Raw genomic sequence first — 11,983 nt, forward strand, 5'->3', positions numbered from 1 at the left:
AAATTCTATTTATGGCGAACAAATACGTGAATACCTGTGTAAGTATTTAACAAAATTCTATCATTTAATCTTAAAGAATTATGGTAGTTTGATTATTTTGATTCAAGATCATTTTTCGGATACAGCAATTGTTTAAACACCAAAATGATTCATCTATAATTCCTTCAAAGTCATCGTCTGAATTACGCATGCTAGACCAGCTTATTCGTATAACCACGTATATGTATAGTTTTTTTTTTTTTTGCTCATTACATAAGCTGTTTATGACACATTCTTCGTGTAGTTAATTACTTTTTTGTAGTTTTATGTTTTACATACAATGCTCGTGACATGTGATTATATGCTGTACATGTATAAGTAATAAAGGGCGACGAACTGTGTAATTTATAATTTTTTATAATTTTGAGAATGTATTACAAAATATTTTTAATTTAAATATTCCGTTTCAAGTTACAGTTAACCGATTGAAATTACTATTTTGTGCACATTATGCGTAGGTTTTGAAAAAATAAACAAAAACACTTTGTTAGTTTTTTCATAGTAATTGTTATATCTGTTAACAATACGTACATATTTTAAGTTGTAGCAAACACAAAATAAACATGATTATAATGAATTATAAATAATATATAATTATATATACACAATATATACAATATATGTACAATAATTTCTTTGGTGATAAACTTAACAAGTACAGAAAATATAAAAATAAGAAAACTGAAATTTTATCCGTTTTCGTTAACAATGTCCACCTAACCAGTTATTATTATGTATGATGGAAAAAGTACATATTTTAACGTATAATAACGATTATTCATTGGACTTTTATACGCTGGTAAATTTTTATCGTAAATTGTTATTATATTTACATTATTTCATCGTAAATAAAAAAAAGGAAACAACAATAATAATATTAAAAAAATAAATAGTGACTGTTCATGTATTCTAATGGCATTATGTAAATATATATTTTCAGCGCTATAAAAATATAAAATACTACAGTAAATGGATATTGTTGGAACGTAAAGATACTTTTTTTTTTTTTAATTATTATCTATTCACAACGAGTTGGTGTTAACCGCTTTACCTACATGTACACCAATTCCTTTATTGTCTTATGATCCCCGTTGGATTACGCGAGTAAAATATTTATATGAACACTTTTTTTTTCACAAAAAATAAGTTTTATGTTGTGCGTGCACGTGTTTTATTTTAGTCTCGAAAATATATTTAACAACAAATCCCACATCACGCTACTATCGTTCGAAATTAATCACAGATTTCTAGTAAAACATTTCGCATTTCGTTTTTGTCGATAATAATTTTGTACAAGTAATTAGTTTTATTGATCGTAGGTTATATGATTTTTAATAATAAACTCTAACTGGCAATTCATTGTGCAAATATTTATTTCATCAGGTCAATAATAACAGAAAACTGTTTGATTTCTAACAAAACCGAGCATTGGCAAAGTATACTGTATTAACCAGATAAAAATGTCATATGCAATTATGCAATAGTTAAACTTTATTTTTCCGTCTTTGATTGGTTATTTATTATTTCAATTACTATTATTTATTTATTAATTTGGTTAATGATTTTTAAAAACAACAACATCACGTTTTGTTCGACGAAAACCAGCGTGCATAATTCATTAATCTGAACTCTGTTTACATTGGTAGATCCGTTTGGTCAAAACCGCGTATATTATTTACTACACCGCACATCATTATAAAACGTGTCTACAATTTTATTTATTACCAACTTTCAAGTCGCCAGAATAGCTTACCATAACCGTCAATTACGGTACCCATACGTACCGCACGTGCGCCAATAAGCATTTTCGATTTGCAAATAAATTAATAAACAACAACGTTTTTACACGCGTGCGAGTTTTCACATCGATTTTTTACAGTTCTTCCGTCACTTTTGTGTTTCTGTATTAGAGCTCTTGAATTGACTATACAAACTCAGGCAATCTATATGTTTACGTATTGAATTGACTCCTAAGATTTATGCATTGATTTGCCTCCGTAAATGAAATAAATTCAACTGTATATTAAAATAACTTTAAATACAAATATTACGTTTTATATTCCATCAAAATTGTTCGAAATATCATAACAATTCAACTATATACATAAAAATAATTTTTTGAAATTCAACATTATATAAATGTAAAAATGTTGATTTTTCTTTTTTGAGAAATAATTTAAAAAAATATGATATTGCGCCTTCAGTTAAAATGTTATGAGTATTTGCGTGGTGTATATATAAATTTGATCAGTGTTAATGGTATTTTTTAATGTCAATATAAAATAATAAAATAATACATACATGACAATTTTGAAAAAAAAAAATGTAAATACTTTATAAGATGCTACGTCTTGAATCTTGAATCAAATGAAAAAGTTGGTTGAAAGTCCTCCAAAGTAAGTTGTTCAGGATATGTTTAGTAGAAATCTTATTTCAAGAGAGTCGATAGCTTTTACGGCGTTACTGGAACGCTACCATCTCACCAGATTAGATAGAAATCAAATAAAAAAAAAAACTTCCACCTAAAAATCCTTGGAATTGAGCTTTAGCTTCGTTAAAAATAAACTCCAAATCGTTAACAGATACCTAATATAGTTTGGAGAATTAATTTTGTTACACCTAAAAATATCAATAAATAATTATATTAATATAATAAATATAAATAATAATAATATATCAATATCATCGGAATTGAATAATAATAATAGGTTTATCGTTGTACTGTTCAATTTTTTTAAGATATTTTTAACAAAATATAATCGTAGTACTTTTAAATAAAAATATTATAAATAATATATATTATATAATTATAATCACTCGAAGGAAAGTATACTTTTATGTGTACATAATAATTTAATTACTAAATAGATCGCATGATGAGCACTTGTCACTAGCTTATTATTCGTAGGTACAATGCAAATATATTAATTTGAAAACTTTGTTATAATAGTTATAGTCATTTGAACTTTAGGCGAAAAGTTTGAGGTATAATTGTGAAAGTAACGGATCACACGAACTCTTACGTTTTTGACCCGTTGAGTGCCACTGTGTAATCGACATGCGGATCCTGTGTACCCTTAACTAGACCGCTCAAAACATCAGTCGACTGCGTGTCGACGTTGGTCACCAGCGCAATGTCCAATTCTTACACAACAATCTCATTGTTATTTTTCCTTATTCAACACACAATAGGTACGATAAAAAATATTGTAAATACGATTTATCTTCATAAATCATAAACGAACAACTCACCGCACGTGTCGAAAAATACAGCTATAGGAGACACTTCACGAAGTATTATTATTATCCAAAACGCTTGTTTCGTTTCGATATTCAAATAAGAAAAATTAGCAAGATGGACGGACGAAATCGGATGTAACGTGACTGTTATAACCGTTTACACGATCATCACGACCGGTCAGGTCAGTTTCGCTTACGACGGTCTCGTAACGGAATTGTGACCATCACAGGTGAACGAACTAAATGCTGCTCCTCATCGCTATGCGGCAATAAAAATACATGGATATCGACGCGGAAATGTTATTCTCTGATGTGCATTGCAGATCCGTCTTGCGAGATTAGTCGATTTACGAAGATCGGAACGAAAGCAAAGATGCTCGGAAAGAAGCGCGTATCCGTAATAATCGGGTGCGACCGGTGTACACGATCGTTGCGTCGTTTACAACGTGTCGTAAAACGTAATGCCGCATTGCAACGGTACGTTTTGAAAGCGTTTCGAAATACCACCGAGCGCAGACGACTCGACGGGATAGCCTGAGGTGCGCGGAAACAACGTTCGTTCGGAAAAAGTTTGTACAGATACGAAACCGTCGTGCGCGAAACGGGTCGCGGTCTTCGTCTTCGTGTTCATCGGAAGTGAACAACCATGTTAAAAATAAGCGAAAACCGATCACACCGTTTGGAAACGTTTCGCCGAACGACCGCGAACGAAAACGGAAGGATTACTGTCGATAATCGTCGACTACTCGTCCTCCGACCGTGAGAAATCAAAATCGTTCGTATGCTATTATAATTATTTGTTTATTTAAATTTTTTTTTTTTTGTTATTTTTCGTTTCAAGCCGTTATGCGCGCGACCAACTCATTTAATTCGACCATTAGCGTAACAGAACGAAAACCGTGGCAGTGCGTCGCGCGAACACTGTTATCCTCCTCCCTTCGAGTTCGATTCCAAGACGATACGGCGGAAAAACCCGTTCGCGAATGCCACCCGATCGTCCGGGGGTATTTTAAATTCCGTCCAAAATTAATAGGTAAAAACTAGGTCTTTGGTAAATTCCGCCGGGCAAAAATAAAAAAGGTACATGCAAATTCGGCCCGAAAAAATATGCAGGTACATTAATGGATTTGTGAACTCCGCCCGGAAAAATAAATATTTTTAAACTGAGCGCTCCGTCACTTTACGACGCGACCCCATACAGTTCGCGCACGGCGTGTTATAGTATTTAGAAGTCACAAAATGTTCGAACGAACACGGAACAATCGTATGTCAGACGACAATCGAAATACCTATTTGTGTGGAAAACGTGGCTCATTATTTTGGGGATTTCGACAAAAAAAAAAAATTAATTTCAATCAAATTTTGACTCGTCTTTATTATTATAATTATTATTATTTTTACGATTTTTAACAATTTTATATGATATACAATATAAATGACTTATAATATGTGCTAATTATTGACTTAATATATGAAATATATATTTCTTTAAATACCTACTTATAAATTATAATGATATGTTACGTCAGTAAAAATATGATGGACAAGACGCATTCATATATTTGTTTATTAGCAGTAAGTTTTTGGGCAGGATTTATGTGCGCCCATCGACCCAAGGATAGGTGGGGCGGGGTGACGCAGCGGGTACGACGAGCCCCTGAATGGCCCGGCGGGACAGCGCGGACATCGTTGCCGGGGATACGGGGACGCGGGTCGACGCGATCGGAAAACGATTTCGCGCGCGCGTGCTGTCCGTTCCCCGTCTCCGATGGCTATTACAGTTCTCTGGACCGCGTCCAACGTCGGCAGTTGGCAGACGCGACCGGTAACGCGTGGCGGGTTCGAAGGTCGATGCGATCCCTAAATTGGATTCGTACGAGCAAACGCCCCCCGCGCACCGGAGCACGGAGGAACGCCGCCACGCGTCGAGGAGCGGTTTCCGAGCTGCGACTGGCCGCGACGGTTTTACGCGACAACCTGCTTTCGGTTTACTTTCGGCTCGACGTCTTGCACGCGCGCATTTTTCAATAAAGTTTTTCATCCGGTCGTTACAGATCACTAAATAGTAATAAAACAATCGTACGTTTATCGGCGGAGCAGCGAGAAGAAGAAATATTGTTTAATTCGTGCGTATATGTATGTAGGACTTGTTCGACCATCAACTCATCGTCGGTCGTAGTGAGCATGGTTAGTTTTCCACGTTTTTCGATCGAAACGAATTCGTTTTACTCGTAGAGGAGGCCGGGAAGCCGTACCTTCGCGCGCAGCTACGCGAAACCGTGTCGTCGCGAATGAGTAAAAAAATAAATGCAAATGTTGTTTACGTGTTAATCGTTCATTTTATTTCACTCCGAGTGTCGAGCTGTGACGTCGAACGCGCGTCACATCACTCGTACGTTTCCGTTTTCGAGGACGTGTGTAGCGCGTGCACACGAGTGGATTTTTTTAATATTTGCTCCTGACCATGCGGGCTCGCGTAATGTTTACACGAGTCGAAAACAAATTGCGCGCAAAAAAATAATTTTTATCACGGTCCGTGGTAAAATCCGTCGTCGTTACCTAGTGATTTTTAACGCTTCCTCCCCTCGCCGTGCACCGCGGTTTCCTCGGTTGCGATTCGGTCGCGTTTCGGTGATCGATTAATTGAACGGTTTAAAAAACAAACAAATAAAGGAAACCCCGTTATGGAACCTATACCGAACGGATTTGTCACGTGCACTACGGTCTTCCATCAAAAAATCGTAAACGAATGATTATTTTATTTGTAGTTCCGCGGACGAAATCACGATCCACGTTTTTGGCACTCGTGTATATGTGCCTGTACCGTAAGCCCGAATCGTCGTCGACCTATGGAACGTTAATCGCGGCACACGATTCGGACGTCATTCGGTTATCGCGTCCTCTTAAAACAAATTTACTCACGGTACAATTAATGTATAACGTTTTGATTGGATATTCGACCACATATTTTCTGGAATTCTCAACTTTTCAAAATATGATTCGTTTAAATTTAAAGGGTTTTTTTTTTTTTTTATATTATAATCGATTCTTCTACAAATCGTGTTATCAGATATTTATTAATTCATGTTATCCCTATCATAAAAATATTTACATTTCATTAATAACACATATTAACATGTAATTATGTAATGTATTAATAACATTAATGTGCATTACACATCAATTACATACGTTTTTAGAAAATTCAACACATTGAAGACATTTTCAAATTATTTATAAAAGATCGAATTAAAAATATACAGCCGCAGTTTTATTTTTTTATCGGTTTAAAAATATACGCAATTTTTGTTCAAAGTTAAAACGTTAATCATACATAAAGATTGATTAAAAACTTCAAAGTAAAGTTTATAATTTCAAGTTTATTTTTAATGATTCACAATTTATTTTCATCAAGTGTTTTTAGAAATTTGGTCATTAATACGAGTTTCAAAGTATTTTTTAATCCTTACAAACAAATAAGATGAATGTTTTCTGCATTTAAAATATACATCACGTAGTATATAGATAATGTAAAAAATAACTCAGACGTTTGACTCTTGATTTTTATTATTATTACTTTTTTTTATGATAGGGAAAATTTATAGTTGTTGGTCGAAAACGTTTACTTTTGTTTCTCGTTTGCTCAGATAATTATAGTTAACTAACCGATAATGAGCAGATCGAATTCCACACATATTTGCCTAAACGGTTGAAACCTTACACCATATTTATCAGGTCTCTCCACCCGTTCACTATTATTGATGATATACAAGTAAATGTAATAGATATGGGTCACAAAATTATTCGACTTATCAATATTATACATCATATCACAAAATGCCCATTTGGTATCGATTTTAAAGTTGCAGAATACAATAATGATATTTTCATATTTGATTTGCTTCTTCACATTAAAATTAAAATAGAGTTGTGAAAGATAAAACATACCCCTCCACTGTGTCATGATTGTCAAGCTTACTTTTTCATAAGTAATTTTTGCCATCAGTCTCCTCGATTAGTCAAATGTAAAAGATACACATTACACTTCGAAATGCACCTTGTAACCGCTAGAACCCACCAAAAGTGCCATACGCTCAGGACTGCACAGAGCTTTATATAAAGGATGTCTGGTAGTTAAAAAACTTATGGTGAACCACAAAAAATATCAAATACACAAAATTCATCATAATTCCGCTCCCGATTTCACCATACCACCTACGAGTTATGTTACTCCCAGCTCAAACCAGAAACAACAACAATCATATGCAATATCACTGCTCACCACATTGCCAACACAACACATTCAATTACGTTCGAAAACTCAATTTTCAAATTTCTGGAGACTTTTTATGCAATAATCAACCCATTATTACTCAACAGTTTTAAAATCTTCTTTTATCTTCTGTTTCTATACTATCTCCATAAAATCAAATTATTAATAAGTCCAATGATTATTGATTTCTTTTCTATTTCCATCATCCTACAAAAATAAAAGATTAAAATAAATATCTTTAATATTTTATGTTTGCTCTAAATAAATTACTCTCGACCAACTATACACCCTATTAATATTAACTTCTGGCTCTCATTGTGATAACATTATTATCTTGTTATTATATCATTACTCTTTATTGTTATTTAAAGTTGTTGTTATTTTCAGTTTGTTGAATTATGTATTATATTATCTAGTGTACTATGTCTAATTTTGTGCATTTGTCGTAATTAATGGTTAACCGTCATATATAATACTGTAATTGTTGAGTTATAATAGTTCTTGTTGAAGCTTCTTATTTTAAAAAAAATTAAAAAAATAGTAAACAAAGTTACTACTCCATTATCAATTTAATCAAAAGCTACTAATTAAAATGTATCAATGAAATTATATGTTTAGATGTAATATTTAAAAATTAACTCAAACATTTGTAATTTGGAATTAAAACTTGAAATAGTAGCGAAAACAGTTTTATTTTTCATCTTAGTATATGAAAAATGTAATTATTTTTATTATTGTATCAATCAATCGCTTATTTGATTTTAAATTCAATTACAAAGTATAAATTATGTACTATGCTTACTATATAAAACCAACAAAATCATTTGAAGCTCATATAAGTATTTTATACTAAATTTTGTGATTTATATAGTGTTATATTATTCTTATATCGATATTTTATTAGCTGAACATATCGATATGACAATAATAAGACCAATAGTAACTTCCAATGGTAACTTATGGATGTAAAATGTGGCCCACTTCTATACAATTAGAAAAAATTTATTAGTTTTTTGAATATAAAATACTGAAGAAGATTTGTGGTCCAATGTTTGATAGTGAGCTAAACAAATGGCGTAGAAAAAAAATACTGAACTAAGAGAATCACTGAAGAACCACTATTAACAAGCCACATTATGTGTCAAAGACTCAAATGGTTTGGTCATTACATGCGAAAAACAGAAACCAATAATACGAGAGCAGCAATTGAATGGCAACCGACGGGTAAAAGATCAAGAGGAAGGCCTAGAAAGCGATGGATGGATGGAATAAGGAAGGACTTAGAAACACTGGAAGTGACAAATTGGGAAGATAGAGTACAGGATCGTGACTATTGGAGAACGATAACAGTGGCGGCCAAAACTCTTAAAGAGTTGTAAAGCCAAGAAAGAAGAAGAAGAGCGTATCGATTATTATACTAAACCAATACACATTGAGTTAATAAATAATTAATTTTCAATTTTAAGTGCACTAAATTATATTATGTATTTTGTCGTAGAAATGGTCTAACATTTGTAGACATCGGTAATTTTTTCCTTATCGTTCAAACACAAATTTTGCTAAAGGCATCAACGAATCGCATATTATTAAAAATAAATGGTGTGCCTAATTTGTAATTTACATATTTTTGCATATTTTGAATAAAATATATTTTGTTGAATATTTTAACTTTAAACACGAATAAATCATGTTTTATATCATTACTTTTTTTTTTTTACATTTTTAAATCAGCCACGTTATATTTTGAGGCGAACAGCTATCGTCTCTTTTTTCATACGCTATTCTGAATTATTATATTGTTAATTAGACAGTTAATTAGACATATTTATTTAAACTTACATGCATTAACTAAAAATCAGCCTTTCGAATATAATATACATCAATTGGTTTTGGCATCATATTGATAGAACTTAGCTGTCTAAAACCAATCTCGTACAGTTTTATGCGAGGTTTTCTGTTTTAAATTAGTTTTTGAGAATTTAAAGCTTGTCGGGTGAAATCGTATAGTGATCCATTCCACCAGTTCACATACCATTGACCATTTGCTACGTACATACGCATAAGACATAATTGTATTTGAATGTTTTGCATATTGTTTATTTCACAGACGGTAACAGACACGGAAAATCAATCAAAGTTCTAAAACAAATTTCAAATTATATAACATGAAAAATGCTTTAATGTTCGCACGAGTCTCTAGTGCAATTACTAGTATGCATTATTCACTGTAATTTACTATGGTTCGCGAATAGGAAATGAAACTGATACTCTGTTTTGTCGATTATATGCATATCTGCAGTGTTATAATTACTAAACTCATTAATTACCTTCACGGAACTCAATTTTTATTGTGTGTACGATAGTATAAATTTACAAAACGTATACTAACGTAACTTTTAAAAGAAAATCGGAAAATTGTCAACCTTAATTTACGTTAAATTCATGAATTATTTTTAGCATTAATAAGCCTTTTTAAGGTTCGCGCATACTTTAAATATATCATCGAATGATGGGAACTAGGAGAAAAAAGCCGACTATACCTTTCGCAAAAAAAATATTAATAACAGGCCACATGAGCACGTACCATGAAGTTGGTGAAATTATTATATTCGTACACCAATCTCGGTGCGATAATATCACGTAAATTAAATTTTCCGACGAGTTTCGTACGTGATCAAAACATCCACCTTGAAACCGTTATCAACGCAATCGCGTACCCACAAAGGAATATAATAGCCAAAATAAAAAGCTGAAAATATTATGAATATCAGTTGGATCAATATCATTCAACCTTATATTTTATACATACGTTACTGGAACATTTTAAACAAAAAATATTCATTTGTGATTAAAAAAGGTCATTTTTTAGTTTTCTCAGAAAAACACCAATTACAAACGGAAACAGAGAAACGCAAGATATTAATCTAAGGCAAAAGATATAGGTATACTTACCACACCGACCTTTGATCAGAATTGTTTATCAAATGCGAGGGCTTATTATTGCTTTTTAAATGTAAAAAAATAAAAAATCGCAACCAAAACAAAATAAATCCGTGATTCGCCGAATCCGTTTTATTTCATTTTTTTAATTTATTTATTTAAAATCGGGACGCATGTGACCTTCAGTCTTTTTAGATAAACCGCACAGCTGCTAAGCGTACGTGCACGGAAAAAGTTTTAGAACTCTCAAACCGTCATAGCGGCGGAGGATCAGTGGCATTTTAATCAATCGGAAATTCGAGCGCTACGTTGATAATTATACGCATCGAGACCGGCATTCGTTTGATTAATAATCGCGTACGCCACTCCTTCGCGTGTCCTTGCCGACGTCGCGATATCCATTATCACAACGATGTTATGCATGCGTGAGCGTACAATGGCACCAACTCACCCTTTCGATCGACCACATCGTATTAAACAGTGCCCTCGCCGTAGAACGTACGACGTAACATATTATTTATTTATACACTACGCGCTCCGCCGTATATTGTATTAAACATACGCAGTCGCAAAATCAAACAAAACTTTCGAACGAATAAAATCCGAGTCTTCGAAGTATATGGGCGATATCATGCACGGTACAGTGTTTAAACGACGCATTAATTACACTTACGCGATCACGATATGATGGTGTTGTATCGATGGTAATGTTTTAAAAAAAATTAACAGAACCAAAAACGTTTTTTTTTTTTTTTTTTTCAAAACGGTTGGTCCGATCAATGTCATAACCGAATAGGGACTCGTGATTTAAACGTTTTACTTGTACAGGGTACATAATACATTTATATTATTTCTACGGATAAATAAGAGTGTGTGTGTGCACGTGTGCGCATGTATAATTTCATCTTGTTGCAGTACGACAAAAATATAATTGACATTTCTTTAAACGGATTATGCGAAATGTTTGCCCCGTCCAAATATATTCGCGTTATCCGTGTAATCAGAATTTACAATTCTCTCAAATGCCGACTGAATAGATTAATATCTTGTCAGTAACACTGGCACCGGCGGCGAGGGATGGGGTGCGGCAAAAATCTAATTTCGCAATATTGTTTCTCGGCGCAATAATTGACGGGACGACTATGTAATTTCCTAAAGTCCAAACAGGCGGCATGGAATTTTCTCCGTATCTTGACAACAATACCAAAATCTCATTAAAATGTACGTTTTGTATAATAGGTGACCGTATCTCCGCCCTCAGTTAATCCGAAGACATTTTCGATTTCGTTTTTCAATTTACACACCTTACCTGTATACCATATTATTACTATAGATATTATTATAGCTCCGTGTCCGACAGGCTGATGAACGTTACTAGTCGCATAAATCTTAACGTATACTTTTACTTACCGAATAAACCAACGGTTCAACGCCGATATCAGATCATAACGCTTCGCAAACCAATTACCATTTATGTTTTTACGTCTTTTT

General features: G+C 33.1%; 1 protein-coding gene across 1 annotated transcript in view; it reads left to right on the top strand.

The window, feature by feature from the left end:
- The first annotated feature begins 8,688 nt into the window (after positions 1 to 8,688).
- The window catches only part of LOC112688224 (neurotrimin-like), a 52,744-nt gene continuing 49,449 nt past the window's right edge, over positions 8,689 to 11,983 (top strand). Inside the window, exon 1 of the mRNA XM_025561322.1 lies at positions 8,689 to 8,868. Within this exon, the coding sequence (XP_025417107.1) occupies positions 8,689 to 8,868 (180 nt within the window). The remainder of the gene's footprint in view (positions 8,869 to 11,983) is intronic.

Source organism: Sipha flava, unplaced genomic scaffold (genome assembly GCF_003268045.1).
Source record: "Sipha flava isolate LNK unplaced genomic scaffold, YSA_version1 37_pilon_pilon, whole genome shotgun sequence".
Classification (NCBI taxonomy): Eukaryota; Metazoa; Arthropoda; class Insecta; order Hemiptera; family Aphididae; genus Sipha; species Sipha flava.